This window comes from Anas platyrhynchos, chromosome 9, assembly GCF_047663525.1.
Source record: "Anas platyrhynchos isolate ZD024472 breed Pekin duck chromosome 9, IASCAAS_PekinDuck_T2T, whole genome shotgun sequence".
Classification (NCBI taxonomy): domain Eukaryota; kingdom Metazoa; phylum Chordata; class Aves; order Anseriformes; family Anatidae; genus Anas; species Anas platyrhynchos.
Genome location: NC_092595.1, coordinates 18,639,551 through 18,655,996, shown reverse-complemented (window position 1 = coordinate 18,655,996; position 16,446 = coordinate 18,639,551). Strand labels below are relative to the sequence as shown.

At 45.8% G+C, this 16,446-nt stretch overlaps 1 protein-coding gene and 1 long non-coding RNA gene across 8 annotated transcripts in view; one reads left to right on the top strand and one right to left on the bottom strand.

The window, feature by feature from the left end:
* Positions 1-1,596: 1,596 nt before the first annotated feature.
* LOC140003203 (uncharacterized) lies at positions 1,597-10,354 on the bottom strand. Of its 4 annotated transcripts, none has more exons than XR_011811443.1 (6): positions 7,487-10,354; positions 7,318-7,418; positions 6,681-6,742; positions 5,332-5,470; positions 5,072-5,242; positions 1,597-3,061 (listed from the first exon to the last, which is right to left on the bottom strand). It is a non-coding gene; the product is annotated as an uncharacterized lncRNA (long non-coding RNA). The 4 variants fall into 4 exon arrangements; XR_011811445.1 differs by having other exon boundaries at positions 7,318-7,628; positions 9,623-10,354; XR_011811442.1 differs by having other exon boundaries at positions 7,318-10,354.
* Positions 10,355-10,527: 173 nt separating this feature from the next.
* The window catches only part of LOC110354297 (vesicle-associated membrane protein 2), a 47,017-nt gene continuing 41,098 nt past the window's right edge, over positions 10,528-16,446 (top strand). For 3 of the 4 annotated variants that reach the window (XM_038183749.2, XM_038183750.2, XM_027464247.3), the window contains exon 1: positions 10,528-10,788. In XM_038183749.2, coding sequence (XP_038039677.1) covers positions 10,670-10,788 — 119 coding nt within the window. In that variant the 5' untranslated portion in view covers positions 10,528-10,669. Of the gene's footprint in view, positions 10,789-12,550; positions 12,693-16,446 lie in introns of those variants that run through there. The other variant, XM_038183751.2, reaches the window with a different exon arrangement.

Below are 16,446 nucleotides of genomic sequence, written 5' to 3'. Positions count from 1 at the left end.
AGATGTAAATGAACATAGAAATAGCTGATCTTTCATATTTTAGCATCTCAGTTCAGAAAACTAGCCTTGCCTTTCCATAGAAAATTTGTTTAGATCTCATGGATGTGAAAACTTCCTCTAACAGCTTCTGTTGGGAACCAGCATGCATAACCTATTGCCCACACAGATCACTTATTAGGGAGCACAGCTAATTTTCAGTTCAGGGCCCAAGGAGTCGGCAGAGCTGGATTTCCTGACATTCCTGACAGAAGGAACAAATGTGGTCTCAAGAATAAACAACAGCAAGCAGATCTTTGGGGCAGATGTTAATATCTGATCCAGGAAAGGTGCAATAATTTTAATAGGCAATGCTACTGAGAAAATGACTACTGTGCTGCTTGTGCTACCTCGAGGTGTAATAAAAATCATGTAGTTGTTCTTTCCAAGTGTGAGTTTATGACTGATGAAGAAGAGGGTATTTGCTCCCACCAGTAATTCCTAGGGAAATCATTTATCCTGCTCATATTACTAGCTCTTTCTCCTTTAATGAGGTGGGTTTGCAAACTAGTATTGCTTGGATGCCTTTCCAGCCCAAGAGCCTTCATGAGGAACTTACTGTCACTCTGTCCTCTAGCAAACCACAATGGAAAAGTTTACCAGTCCGATACTGGTGTAACTTTATTTGTTATGCCACCTCCAGAACATCTGTCTAAAAGTCAGCTCAACTATGTGACCTATTTTAACAGGTTTTACTGTATTGGATTATCAGATTTAAGGTGATGCAGTTGTGGTGAGACAGTCCTTCCTCCTTTCAGCCTGTCACTTTGGTTTTCTCAAAGCTTCCCCTGGGGTTGCTTGTTGAAGTGGGATGGGGCTAAATATATACTCCTTAAGTAATTGTATGGCTTACTCTTGGGAAACTTATGAAGGATCCCACTTTAAGAATAGCTGTCACGGGGAAACATAAAAGGTTAATTCTGATTTGCCAGGCACCATTTGGCTTTTATGAAGCAAATGAGCAGAAGCAACAACCAAGCACCATGGAAACATGGTTTCTGAGGGATTAAAACCCTTTGTAGTGCAAGGATGTTTGTAAGATCCAATTTTTTGTCTTGGAATTCTACATCTGTTGCTGGGAGCGCCGACAACCACTGAAGTTTGGGCAGAGGTTAGGAATCTGAGAGTGGCTCATTCCTGTTTGAGAATCCTGCCTGAGGTTTTCTCCTGCTTACCTTACCCACTGGGTTTTGCCCAGTTCTCTGGGTGCACATTCTGATTTGACCACCTGTACAAAAGCCAAACCAACTCATTGTAGTTTCTGAAATTGTTTCTTCACCTCCTCTGCATAAGGAGTGTTGAGTCTTCATCCAGTTTATCTCGAAGGCAGCTGAGCGCTGTTGCTCAGGAATGTGGGAACGACCTTTACCTGGCTATGGATTCCTCCTGTTGAAGCTGTTTTCCGTGGGGCAGGGAGATGGGTAACCAACAACATCAGAATGGATAACTCAGCACAGTTACAGCACTCCCTGGGGACAGAAACAATGTGGATTCCAGTCCCCTTACCCAACGTTCATTTGATCAAAAATGGAACAGCTCCCAAAGGGGAGGGAGGGAGGACAGAGAGAGACAGAAGGAGACAGGTTCCTTGTTCCTGTGGATTAGTGGCTTGGGAATTTAGGAAGAGGAGTGATTAAACAGAGGTTCAGCTCATGCTCTGTTTGCTTGGCTAAATAAAAGAATCCTTAATATTTATGGCTATGTGAGACAAAGTCTGTTCAGTCTGTACCCTACCAAACAGCAAGGAATTAATCCCACATGCAGAGCTGTGGCAGTTAGCATGGGAGGAAAAGACGTAATCTGCTCCAGAGGCTGTTTGCAGGCTTACCCTGTATTTCTCAGTTCCATACAGGTAAATAATCCTGTGTACGGCTGACCGCAGCGCCACCCACCGCCTAGCATGGAATTTTGGCTTGTCACCTTCCTGCTCTCCTGATTGTCGCTGGAAAAGTCCTTCCAGGCACTGTGAAGGGAATGGAGATGGAAGCTCAAGGCGTGGGTTCCGCTCGAAATCTTAGCACTGAATACCACTGTTTAAGCTTTGAATACTGTTTTAATCAGTGCTGCACTACACAGATCTTAAACCCAAATAAGGCTTAAATATTTAATCTGTGAGTTGCTATTGTCATTGCTCCTCTTAAGGAGAGGTGCTGGATCATAAGCTAGGTGTTGAATGTCTGTAAAAGCTCGGAAATTCTAGAAGGGCGTTTGAACGTGATCTGCAATTTTCTGTGGCCAGGATAGCCTTTAGAAGTTCTCTCCCTGCCCCATCCCTCCCCCCCCCCCAATCAAATTATACACTAATGCCAGTTACTTTAAAATAAGTTTAATATTTCAGACTATAAGCAACACCGAAACATACCTGTGCATTACAAACAAACGTAATGCACTCGGTGGTTCTGCATTTAATATTGACTTTCTCTTTTGCAGCTCAATGTGATAATTTATTTTTTTTTTTGAGATAAAAAAAAAAAGAGAAAGCTCTTTGAAATTGTTCGAAACTGTTCCCTGTTCTTAATAGCTGAGACACTTTTAGCTCCTACTTACAAATCTTTGTTTGCAGAGTTTGTACTAGTTAACTGAGTGAATGACATCTGCTACATATGATAAGTATGAACAAAGTATGGCTGCAGTTGCTGATGCTGCATACAGATTGTGCAGACAGATGGCTCAGCCTGAATGGATCCAAGCTTCAGCGTTTTGGATGTAGTCAGGTATCAACAAGGCACCCCCACCAAGTCTTTAATCAACTCTGTGTATTTGCTCGCCTTTTGCAATCAATGTGTTAGAGCTGTCACGTCCTCCTCTGTCGTAGTGATCGAGCAGGCTGTGGGCAATGAAGCTGCTTTCTGAATGCAGTGTCTCACATTTTCGGCAGACAAGGATTTCACACTTTGGACACATTTTCCCAGAGTGTGGCTGCCTTAAAGAGCATATTTCCTCTCGTGCTGGCTTCGGCTTTTTGGAACCTTTCCTGTGCAAACATCTCCTCTTGTCTTCAAAAATCTGATTCCTTCCCTGAGGGCTAGAACAGTCAGAGGAAAGAAGGGTGGCAAGTTTAACTGATACATTTCCTAGATGAATGAGATCATCAGAAGCAATTAGTGTTGATTTATGAACCCTTCCCGAGGTTCGACAGCATTCAACAAGCAGGTGCAATGTGCGGTCTCCTGCAGAAAACAGGAGTGGGCAGAAAAATAAGCCTGGCTCTGTTGTTGTGATGGTAGTTACAAGCCATTAGTTTTAAAAACAAAAATGCAAAAATGTTAATAATAATAATAATAATAATTAAAGCCATAAGTCAACAAGCTAGATAAGACCTTTCTCCACGTTTTTTTAATATGTACCTTTTCTGTGGGTAATCGTGACATAAACCTCATGTATTTGCATGAAGATAATTTTTATGCAACCATGTGCATCTAAACTACAGGCTTCTGGCCCAACAGACTTCATCTGTACTATCATAAAGGTTATTTTTCCATTTGCATGCACAAATAATTACGCTGGCTAGTAAAACAAGCCCTGTTTTGTACTGGCTTTGAATAGAGGTGGAGAGGCTGGGGAAAAAAAAAGAAGGCACTCTCAATGTTTTTTTTTATATAAAATAGGACTTATAAATCAAGACTAAGCATGTTCCCTTATAAGAGCTCACAAAGCACTACTGAGCCATAGAAATCTGATTTGGCTACACCACTGTGAAAGTTCTGTAGACCCCAATGGCCAGACTCTTCGTAACAGCACTGCCATGTAATGTGTCTGTCTGAACACTTCCCATTAATGTGAGAGTCCCGTGGAAGAAGGATGTTACATTACTGCTTTTTGTAGATCAAACTGGGAAAACCTCTATTTGTCACTTTCAAATAAGGATTGAGGTTTGGACAGCATTGTTTTACTGCTTCAACTGTACTTATCTGCTTGCTTTAGTGAAATTATAGACAACAAAGAAAAGTCACAACTGTAATTCACTAACTTCTTGGATGTTCTTTGTTTCCACTCCAGTTCCCCATGACTGCAGCAAGATAAATTCCAAAGCAGAGCCCTTGTTTTGTATTAGTTGTTCAGCAATTGGATCAATCTGAGAGAAGAATCTGGCTCTCAGGATCATTTCTGGCTACTGTATTTTAATCTTATGTCAAGCTTGTAACCAGCTGCCGTGGCTATCAAGCTTAATGTAGTTAGCTGAGTAATTGCTGAGACTTGCATGCACTTCCTGCTAAGACGGTAATTTCATGATCATTATCAAAGACAGACTCTTTTTAGGAGATCTGTATAGAAAGCAGCTTTTGTAATGGATGAGGAAAGACACATTTTTAGATTTTAGCGTGATACATACACTATGTTTACCTTATGTTAAAGAGGAGTGATGTCAATTAGAAGTACACAAGAAGAGAATTTCAAATACTATAAGAATGATGAAACAACCTTAAAGCTACCTGATGCACCAAACAGTAAGCTAAAAGTCATTTTTGCCTCTGCTGAATTTGGTGATAAAAGGAATAGTTTTTCATTGCTTGTCTTTTTTTTTCTTTTTTGGTTTCCCTCTGAAAAGTAGCAAGCATAAAGGCACTACTGTAGGGAAAATAAGCAATGCGACTCGCTAGCACTAACTTTGTTGAACAGTGAGTTTGGGTGCTGCTATATTGCCACTGTTGCACCCTGGAGCTGGGGATATTGGTGCAACAAAAATCTGGTACTCTCAGAAATGGGGCCCTGGGTTATCCCAAGTGGCAGCTCTCTGAAGTGTGTGGAAAAATAGGGATGCTGCCCCTCCACATTTTTTGTGATGGATGGAAGAAGAAAGAAATGATTGCAAGAAAAGCATGCAGACACCCAAGGTTGGAGACCTTACTTCTGCCAGTGACTTGCTACTTTTTAGGTCAAATTGTTTAATTAGCCCATAACAGTTACCTTGTTTGTGAAGTTAATGCGGCAGATGTTACAAAGGTGTTCACGGCTTTTTGAGAGGTGCTCTGGAAATGTGTATAAATAAATTTGTTTAAAAATGTATACAAAATATAATCTCATATGTACTTACAGTTTATTCTTAGGAGATCCAGAGAAGAGGCTCAATCCAGAAAACCTTTTCTTAAATAGTCGCTCTCGTTTTTTTCGGCTGTGCTTCCCATCTCCTATGCTTTCTTCTGTAAATTCCTTCTTTCCCTTCTGCCAGCTCATTTTATCTGTTGTAACAACTGCACCTGCTCAGCTGAAAGCAGAAGTCTGAGTAGCTTTTTGAAACAGTCTCTCCCTTACTGTGTTGCACCTGGCAAAGTCTCGATCTGTTTCTCTACAAACCTGTAAGAGTCCTGGTTATGCAGAAGGTTTAGCAGAGATCAGCAAGCAGGTGCTTTCTATCAGATGGAACAAATCCGTGCTTTGAAAAACTCTGCAGATACAGGCGACTCTAAATATTCTTACTCAACCAGTATTCCACCTAATTACGGAAAGTAGGCTTGGACATTAAATATAATACATACTTCCCTCTATGTGCTCTCCTTCATGATTAGGCTCATTGCTGAGAAGCAAGAAAGAAGGAGGCTCATTTGACAGAAGCAAAGAACCAGGAGCCAATGAAACAGTTTTGCGCAGAGAACAGGAGCAAACAAACAAATGTTGCGAGATGGAACAAACGCTGCAAAGCAAAAACCAGAAGCCTGAAAAGATGAAGAACCAACTGGGGATTTTAGTTAAGGCTTGGAAATTGTTTCCTTTTTCTTCTGATGAAGCAGTTGATTAGTCTGCATTTCCGCATTGCATTGCTTTGTCTCCAAGAATTATCCCTTTAGCCTCACTGATCGAATTAGTCTCTCTGCTCTACATTTGATACTTAGTAATTGCATTAACTTTTGGTTGCTTGGCTTGGAGGGGGTAGTGTACACCCCCTCCTAATGACTAGAGGCTCTTGTCTGTTTCTACCTGTTGTTCAAGATATTTTTCATGAATCATCTTCTAAAACAAGTCACACAAAGTTTGTAGGATCAAAACCTCTATGTTTTATAAAAAATAAAAATTGACAGCCAGTTTGAACTTCTCACTTTTCTGACTTAACCCTTTGTCTTTCACCCACATTCCCCACCACCCACTGAAAGCAGCCTTTAAAATACAACTCTCACATAACTAGTTCTTACAGTAGGATATATGCAGAAAATAAGGTCTTACCGTGCCAGTGTTTTACATGATGAGAACCTAAAAGTTTTTCAGTGATAGATAGATAGATAGATAGATACATGCCAAGAATCTATGCTGACATTAACAAGAAAGTATAAATTCCTAGAAGGAACAGAGCAACTCATCTTGCTACCATGCTTGGTAGATACCCCCAGAGGTTTTTAGCAGTAAGTTGGAATTGTTCCTCCCACACAAATGGCAGAAAATATTTTTATGAAAAATTAAAAACAGCTTATTTACCTGTACAAGGAAAATATAACAGATTTCTATACTATTGAGGAATGAATAAAAGTTGTGAATGAAAGAAAATGACCCACCTCATAATTAAAAGACTTCAGTTTTTAATTTGTGACAAAATAATCTGTGAGTTCAAGACCTGTATTAAGCATACCGTGGTGTTGAGGTGAAGCCTTGCAGAACAGAGCAATCTTTTGCTAATAAAAAGCAGCAACCAGGGAGGCAGGAATCTATCTTACCTTTAAGAAGTGAGCTTCAAAGGCTTCTCACTGCTGGATCTTTCAGTACTAATTCCTCTTGTCTAAAAGATCAAGAGAAGAAAATGCAACATTGAGAGTACAGATGTAAGTATTTGAAAAGTGGTGACAAAGAATAAAAGATACACAGAAGGGGTCTTTTCTAAAGCCTTTTAGTCAATAATAATAACAAAAAAGGTACTTTGGAACATATATTGTATTTAATTTTACTCCTTTTCAAGATGCGGTTGGTTGGCTGTGTGCCCAATGCAAGTCTAATGATGCAGGGGAAATTCCTCCTATGCTTCATTTAAATGTGTTGCTGTATCAGAAGATCTGAATACCCAGAATTTGAATGAATGATTGATTTCTTTGTTTTTCCCTCTTGTGAAACTTGACTACCGTTGTTTTCAATATACTGATTAATTGCCCCCAACTTTTATAAGTAGCAACAGCAATTTATATGGCCAATCCTTAAACAACTTGTTCAGTGGCTCTTTAAAACGGGAATCCTATTTAAATATCTGGGAGAAAATAAGTTTCCTTTGGATGAAACAATTGAAGATCACGAGAGTGGACTGTGTTTTAGGAGCCTCAGTGTTGCATGTGTATGTTGTCTCTTAAAAGCAAGGTCCAGTACCCACAAGACTTCAGATGTCGAAACTCCCTTGCAGTGATGTTTGCTGTTGACTGCTTTAATTCCTGGGCTACTTGCACAGCGTGGTGGTACCTCTGTAACTCCTGTAATATAAATAACATTTCATGACCAAATATGAATTCTGGAATTTTTATTTTTCAAAGCAACTTACAAATCAAATGAGATTGACAATTTTCCCTTCTCAGGTATGGTAGGCTTAAGATACAGGAAACTATTTCCCAGAAGCGGAGCATCTCTGCAGCCATGCCTCCAGTTGCAGCAGCACACAGCAGCTCTGACCCAGCTGATACCCCCTGGGATAAAAGAACAGAACAAGAGGTAAACTTTGTGGCAGAGACTGTCATGTAAACACACAGGGCAAAGGATTCCAGACAGGAAGAGGGAGGTCAGGAGAGAGGCAGTGATATGATTAGCAGCTTGGGAAAGTCTTCTGTGTCCTCAGGATGCAGCTTCTCTGATCCAGTTCTGTGTCAAGTTAAATTTGCTTGAATTATGATCATGTTCTTTTTGCCACCACAGGGTGTCTCTGCATCTCTTCATACACTAAATGTGTTGGTAGCCTTCAACAGCAACCTGCATTATCTTTCAAGAGAAACGTAGGGCTAAAGGAAAAGTCCCCCAGCTCAGCTGTGGGTTTTCTTCATGATCATGAAGATGCTTGGACTGGAATGGTGATGCCTTCACTAGTCAGTGGGAATTTCTTCTCTGGCAAGTAAAGCCACAGTCCAATGATATAGTTAATTTGTTTTTTTTTTTGAGGGCTCTCCCCTACTAGATCAAAGCAAGCTGCGGCTGTATGATGGTACACTAATCTAGCCTAAGCTCATTCTCCTGCAGTGTTCATGAAATTTGAGGCATTCTCCCTGTACTCACACACTTCCTGCTAAAGCAGGCAATCTCTCAGTACTGTTTTATGTTTACTGTTTATGTTACTGTTTTATGTGGGTATTTTCTATCCTCCCTCCATTGGGATAAAGCTGGCGTGAAGTCAGCATAAACACTGTACCATGTGCGCTGGATAACTTGACAGAAGTACAATTGTGTCCTCGTACCAGATGTGGATCAACTTACTTCTAGTATTGAGGCCAGATCAGTAGAAAAATTGAAAAGCACTTGGAATACATGAGCTTGACTACCAACGGTTCACAAATGGCATGATTAAATTTTGCTTACCTAATAGTGTTTTTTTTCTATGGCCTACTTCTCTTTTCCTGGCAAGAAACATCTAAAATCTGAGAATGAAGTAGTCATTTGCATGGTTATTGAGGTGATGATTGTGTATTAGTGTTCCTCACAAATGCATGAACGTCTTTGCTGTCCTAGCAGATGGAAGCGTTGGTCTTTGGGCTTTAGCTGACCTTTCTGACTGCCTCTGGTATATTATTCAAACTGTCTTGGAAGTGATCTTGCACAGCAACCCCTGACCTGAGCACTACTCTGCTGCTTCAACCCTTTTCACATAAAACTACTTGGGGAAGAAGGAATAAGTAGTCCAGGTGAGAGTTTTCTTTGCATTAAAAATGTAAGAGAAGGAATTCCAGAGTTGGAGTGAAACAATTCACCCAGACTTCCAGCCAGCCTGCAAGCCTGAGACTGCTGAAGTTTTAGGAATAAGATATTTGTGTATTTGCAAGTTTTTTGTTTTGTTTTTGTTTCCAAGCTTTGGTCTAACATCAATAGTTGCTTGTTCCACTCTCCGTAGATTAGAGACATGAAGTGGTATCGTAGAAGGGGTGAGAAGGTCGAGACAGCCAGTTCTCTCCTAGGAGTTCCTGGCCACATTTGCTGTGCATGACTTTTCATTTCATCAATTTTCAAATATGTTTTGGTTTTGAGAACTAAGAAGATAATGTACCTGGTAGCCTATGGCCACAATATTGGGCTCAAGCCTACATGTGGGTGTTGGTGTTACCTGTGTGCTGTAAGGGTATCATATAATACCTTTGTCTAGAATATCTAAGAAGCAAATTGTCCTCACGAGAAAAGAGCTATGGAAGAATTCAAGGTGAGAAGCACTGAGCTGACTGATCTGTGGATGGATAAAGCTTAAAACTGGTCAGGAATCTTCTGCCAAGATAGCTTTTTATCAGCTCATGTCAATTTGTTGAAACTCTGGCTTTCACAGAGAAAGTCTGGCTAGAACAGTTTTTTTTCCCCCTGATCAGGAAAAGTTTCCCAAGGCCAGGCTGTTGTAAGGGTGAATGCAACAGTGAGCAGAGCAAACCCCCAGTGATGAGGCCAGATGTAGAAAACAAAGGCTCGCGGTGCTGCCCTCAGTGATCCTTACCCATGCCAATAACCTCCGGTACAAGAGGCAGAATCACCCCCAATGGCGGTACGAGTGAGGAGTCCTTAATGCCAGTGGAGGGAGGGAGGGAGAGGTTCCTGTGCCTGGCTCACTGAGGTGTGTTCTGCAAAGGGCCCTGAACCAGGGCCTGCATGGGAGCCGGGCTGTGTTAGCATCTCAGCGTGGACTTAGGAAACAGCCGTGTGTCCTAGTGTCTGGGCTGTTCCCACTGCTGGGGGTGCTCTCCTATTCCCTGGTTACTTTCCTTCTCTCCTTGAAAACCTTCAGCTGGTTGAGAGCAAGTTCAGGAACTGGGCCTGATGCTTTGCTCTCCACCCTAGTGGAGAGCTCTACCTTTGTCTGTTGCCTTGACAAGCAGTCTTTGATTTCCTGCCTACAGAAAACATGGATTTAATTTCACGATGCTGATGTACTTCATCCCCTACAGACACCCCAAGATCTGGGGTCTCGAGTCCTACAGAAGCCCCTCAGAGCACTAGGAAAGCCCTGCCTGGGCACAGAGCTGGTTTTAAAGGCCCGTGCTGGGTGCCCCAGGCAGCACAGGGCAGTGACTGGAGGAGTCCCCTTCTGAGGGGATGGAGCGAGCCGTCAGTGGGGGCAGCAGGGCGAGGCTCCCCCTTTCTAACAACCCAGGTAAACTTTCATCTTTGGGCTCTCTGTCGAGCACGGCGGTGGTTCATGCGCCCGGGAGCCGGGTCCTGGAGCCAGGCTGGGAGCTGGACAGGGGTTGTGTGGGGCGTGAGGGCCTGGCAGCCGCTCTGCCTGTTCCTAGAGGCGGTCAGTGAGGAAGCAGCCATCGAGCTGTCACCTCTACACCAGCAGCCTCAGCCCGTGCCGTGTGTCAGGGGCAGCGGCCACAGCCCTGCCCGCCCCTGCTTGTTGTTCTCAGGCACTGCCCCGTGACGGTGCAGGCGCCACCTCTTTGCTCGCCCTTTCCCCTTTTTCCCCCTTCCCCAGCGAGCTGCGAGGCCCCGGGGCTGCCAGGAGGCGGCGGGGCGGCTCCGTGAGGCGAGGCGCGGCGCGGGCATGCCCAGTAGCGGCGCCTCCCCCGCCCCGCAGCAGCCGCCCCGCGCTGAGAGGAGCCGCCGGCAGCGGGAGCGGAGCCGCGAGGAGCCGGGAGGCAGCGGGGAGGCAGCGGCGGCCATGTGAGTGCGGGGCGGGACGGGACCGGGGCGGGACGAGCGCTCGGTGCCCGCCCGGCTGGTGCCCGCAGCGCCGGGCCGAGCCCCGCAACAGGTGCAGCGCCCGCGGGCAGCGCCCGGCCGGTCCCCGCTGGGGGCTGGGGCAGCCGCCGCCTGCTGCCTGCTGCCCGCCGCTCCCTCGGGCTCCGCCGCGCCCCGCCCGATGGGGCCGGAGCCGCCGAAGTCGGTCGTGAAGGCGGCGAGAAGCGAGCTCGGCTGGGGGAGCGCACAGAGGCGTCGGGCAGCGACGAGCCCGATGTTACCGTGGGCTCGGCTCAACACCAGCTGCTGGCTTTGTCCGCCGTGGTGCTGCCCGCCCCAGGTCTCGGGCACGGAGCGTTTTTATCCGCCCGGTCTGCAGCCTGCTGGCGGCGGGGAGCTCCTCGGGAGCCCGACGGCAGCGCTCCGGCAGCGCTTTCTGTGTGCCGGCACAACTTGGTGCGGCCGCAGCTGGCTGGCGGCGAGCAGCGGCTGCCGGCACCAAACGCTTTTGTTGGAGTGTGTGAGCTGCTCCCCGGTGAGTAATGCCGGAGTTCGCTGCTGCAGCGTTACACGAGTGAAGCTGCTCTAAGCCCAGCTGCAGCTCAGGTAACCTTTAGCCGAACCTGCGTGTGGTCCTGCCCTGGCGTGCTGGGGTGGTGGTGAGAGAATTTGTGTTTGTAAGCGGGAGAGGAGGTGCGGTGCCAGGACTTGGCTGTCCTGCTGCAGGGGCCTCGCATCAGGCTGCTGACAGGGGTTAGATGCGAAAGAGAAAGCAGTTTTTGTTTGTTTTGGCAGTTCAGGCTTTCAGTTTGATAATTGAGACAAAGCCAAGACAAATAAGCTGCTTGTCATTGGCAGTGTCAGTTGGCTTCTGTTGCATTGCCAGGCATTGTAATGAAAACTTTTTTTGTACATCTGCACAAATATTACGTCCCAATAGCTTCTGAGTTGCTGATGGACAGGAGATAAACGTGTTAGCTATGGACTTGGAGCAGCAGCTACAGCTGGAGTTCACTGGACTACAGATGCCAATTGCCCATGGCCACCAAATGCTCTGTAGGGTTATGTCTGCTGCTACACCTGGAGTATTGCACACACGGACACCTTTCTTGCATGTCTACACAGGCACACACGTGGGCACAATGCCGTGCCTTTGGCTGCTGTGAAGCGGCATCGATACAGAACTCCTCGCTGGGTCCACCCTGGCGTGCTGCGCCCTGAGGCAGCTGGCAGGGAAGAGCACGGGGAACAGGGGCTGTGCAGTGGATCCCAGAGCGCGTTCCCAGTTTGTACTGGTGTGAGGCTCCGAGCGTCTGAACCAGAGGAAGGTTCTTTGTATTTCATAGCTCCCAGTAGATTTTATTGGTGTTCTTTCATGCAGGTGCTCTGTTGCTCCTTCTGTGGCGTCCTGTAGCAAGGAGCTCCACCAGGAGCTGTGCGGGGTGTGAGAACTGCTGCCTGATGGGTTTGAGCTAGCAGACACCAGACTCACTCTGACCTCTTACATTGGAAATCAGTGATCAGTGTTCCTTACTCACCACCCTCTCAGTGACTCCTGGCAGTCACTATCGCTCCAGCAGGCCTGTGCTGATTTACGCCAGGTGGGAATCTGCCCCTGTGGCCTCTACAGCGAGTACCGGCAGGGCAGGGACACTCAGCTGATGGACATCTCACCTTGATGTGGGCAGAGGGGAAGTTGGGGCATACGAAGGTTTAACAAAAGATGAGAGAGATTAAAGGGATCTAAAGCAAGAACAGAGAAGGGCTGGACCTTACCAGTGCAGCTGGCTGTTCCTGATGTAAGGGAGAGGACAAAAACTTACTTGGAGGAGATACGAGGAGCAGCGTAGGGAGATGAGGAGAAGAAAATGGAGCCCAGAGCAAAGGTGTGTATAGGCACTGTTTATCTCTGGGAAATACACTAACAGCAGCAGGTGAAGTACGTGGTTTTATTTCTTTTACAACGGTCACATCTCAATAGGTAATTATATATAATAGAAGCTCATGGCATCGTGTCGTCTGCTGTTTACAGATAGGTCAGTGACCAGACAGCAGGGTGCCTTTGATTACATTAATCCAATACAAATGTGCTCTATTGCAGGGTACAACTTTTGTGAGACACGCAGCAAAGCCAAGCACCTGGCTCTCCCTTGGGGCAGAATTGCGTCACTGTATCTCCTTCCTAGGGCAGCAGTCAGGGCTTTCTAAAATAAAATAAAAAATCCTTCTGGCTGCTTTAGAGCAGCAAGGAGAATATCCTGGAGGGGACAGATGGGATTAAAATGGTTCCACCAATTGTAATGAATATGTTCAGGTTGGATTTCTATTCAGCTTCTCTGAAGGAGTGGCATGGTGAAGGTCTCCTGCTGCTAGGAGAGCAGGACTTAGCCCTCCTTTTGTGGATGTAATTTTACAGAACTCGGCAAAATCGCCCTAGGCTGCCCCTCCTTGGTGCTGATCCACAAAGCCAAACTGATTTAGTACAGTTCTCGTCACAGTCCTCATCTATTTCTTAGGAAGTTTAGTGGCTTACAAAAGTGGGTACATCCAGAGTGTGTCCTAAGAAAGTACAAATAGCATGAAACGGAGGGATGAATTTTGTACGTGGTGCGGCTGTTCCGTGCTGGTAAGTGTTGGTGTTCCCTTAGAGCTCTTTTGGAAAGTATTTCTGGAAATCCGTGGTGGCAGGAAGGTTTGAGTCCCCCGTGGTCTCAGGGTGTTGCGTCTCATGGTCGGCTGCCTCGGACTCAGAGAGGCTAGGTTCAGCCTTGGTATGTTGTGGTACTGATTTTTCTGCAGTAAGCCAAAGGGGCTGATGATTTGAGGGTCTTTTAGTATTGGTTCCTGCAAGTGTAACTACAAAGGAGTGGGTTGTTTTTCTCACTGATAAGGGATGTAATGGAGTCTGTAATGAAGATAGCCGGGCCATGCTCAGTGCGGTGGGGATACTGAGGAGGTCAGAGGATCCCACCTTCAGCATGATTTTATTCTGACCTGTGTTTGCTGGCTCTAAGGCTCACATCTCTGAATGGGAGCCCAGAAATAGGGGCATCGGCAATTGGAGCTGTGACTTTGAGACATCAACAGAAGCGTGTACCTGCTTTGCCCATTGCTTGCTTCCCTTGACTTCAGCGGCACCATGCAGTCAGGGATCTTCTTCACATGATGCATTAGAAATAAATGCTTCCAGCTCCTGTTAAGCGTTATTCATGGTACACGCGCTTGTGCTTTGAAACACGGGTGGCCCAAGTAGGTCACAAATCTTCTGGATATTTGGGTGATGAGTGTTTGAAAGGGTGGAGATCAACTCGAATGCTGTCTTGAGGGCCTCAGCAAAGAAAATAATCTCAGGATGGGAGCAATTGGAAACTATCTGTGGCAAGCACAGACAAAGTGAGTGTGTTTCATGGTAAATGTTCTTGAAAAGAGGCTAATGCGGAGCAGGCAAAACCCAAATATATTTAATTCAGTGGTCCCTTTCCTTGAGATTTAGCTCTGTCATTCTGCTCTGTGTTGGCCATAGCTTGTCCATGTTGACCTCCAGGAGGTCTGTGTGGATGGTTCCAGCAGTACAGTGACTTGTAGGATACTTGCAGTGGCTGTATTGGAAGCTGATTTGGTCTGCCAAAGGAGCATTTCTCCTTTTTAGATGCAATTTGCGCAATTAAGACCTCACGGAAAAATGCCCATCTAGGCTGTAGAGCACCAGGCAACTCCCCATAATGTGCACACGTACATACAGGATGCTCCCAGGAGGAACCGGCACAGGTCAGGAGAAGGCAGCGAGGTATTAACTGTGGGTTTTTTTTCCTTCCTTTCTACTGCCCTTCTGGAAGAACGCAGGATGCATTGAGGATTCTCACCGACAGCTTTAGCCAAATGTTTCTGGTGCCCTGGAAGGGGCAGAACAGACTGTCCCAAATAAGTATAAATTGACTGACCTGCTCATCTTAGGCAATTACAACTTTCGGAGAGAATATCCTCTCTCCTACGTCATTCAGTGCTGTCTGCTGTCATTATTCATAGCCATTACCAGCAATTAACTAGGCTGGCATTTTTTAATGATGCAATTGCTTTTTGCCTGTCTGTACTTGAACCCTCTAAACTCTCCTCCATAATTCATTGAGCAACCACCAAGTGATTGCAAGGTGGTGGTGTTTTTTTTTTTCTAACCGTTCAGTTATGAAAACCTCGTTTTTTTCTGTGTAAAGTAGTAACTCATCAAAATAGATGTCTGTACATTGGCAAGTGTTTTGTCAGCTGCAATTATATTGTTGCTTCTGTACTAGGTGAAATAATTAAAATGGAAGTTCCTGACCAAATGATCTGAGATAGCTAATCAAGTTTCTTGATGTCTTCAGATGCAAAATTTAATGAGAAATGTGCAGAAAAAGTGCAGGTCTTTTATTTCAGACTGAACAAGAAAGAAATTTAATTTATCAAGTGGCAACTCGCATCTGCTGGGCTCAGTATCACAGGGTCGGAAGCGAACTCTTCTAGAAAAGAGCCCGCTCGGTGCCCGAGCCCCTCTGGGTGCAGACCCTTTCCCTGACCCCCATCCTGGCCGTCCCAGCCCCAGGCCGTGCAGGCAGCAGGCACCTCTTCTGGGGCTGTCAGCAGCAGGACAGGTCCTCAGCCCAGCACCTCCCCTGTGTCCTCCTTCAGTCCAGATTCCCTGTACCTCTCTTGATAAGGAGTGGGTTTTCCCCATGAGCCCTGTGAGCGGCAGTTCTCACTGGAGTTTATCCCTGAACCATCAAGGAGAGCAGTGCACTGAAAGCACGGAGCTCTGCTGAAACCCCCTGGGCAGGGGGTTGTCACGGGCCAGTTTCCCTCTTATACACCGAGGTCCTGAGTCAGGCAACGTGCCACTGTGCTGGACATAATTCCTGGTCCTAGGAAAACTTTCCTAGAAACTATGAAAATCGTTCACTGCCCCTAAGCCCACTTGTTATCTACTCCGGGAGGCTAATGGTTAGAAATTACATTTGTTCATCTGAATTTGTATGTAAAAATAGCTCCTCCTTATCGTGCTGGGGAGTCTGCCGCGCTCAGGGCCTTCCTTGCAGCAGTAAGACAAAGGGCACTGCTGCTTGAAAGCACAAAGCGTGTCTGCTGTCAGGCACAGACTGTCGCCTGCAAGGGTTCCTATCCCATGGGGTAGTGTTTTGCCCATATTCTGGGGAGTTCAGAGGGAAATTCTAAGACTCAACATTTCTTACTGCTATCTGTGATCCTGGAAAACACTGCAAAAATGACAAAACTTCTTTCCCTCTTTCCTCACCCCCTTTACACTGATCTGTGGGGAAGCTTCCTGAGTTTGCCAGTATCTGCAGGATGGTTCCCCTTCTGTCTGCTCCGTGTGCCTCCAGCAGGATCCATTCCCAGTGTGTACAGAGGGGAGCTGCACCCAGCCACTGTCACCCGTGGTGACAACTCGGATTTGGAAAGCAAAAGGGAGGCAAAGAAACAACAAGCTTTGATCAACAGCAGCAGAAGCGAAGTTGTCAGCTACCCCTGGAAGGTGTGGGGCACGCTGTGCTGTCACTGAGCAGATAAAATGTTTGGCACTTTGAGCAGCTGAACGTCCTCACTGGGATCAAACCTTCCAAAACAGTGATTACAAGATATTTAACTTGC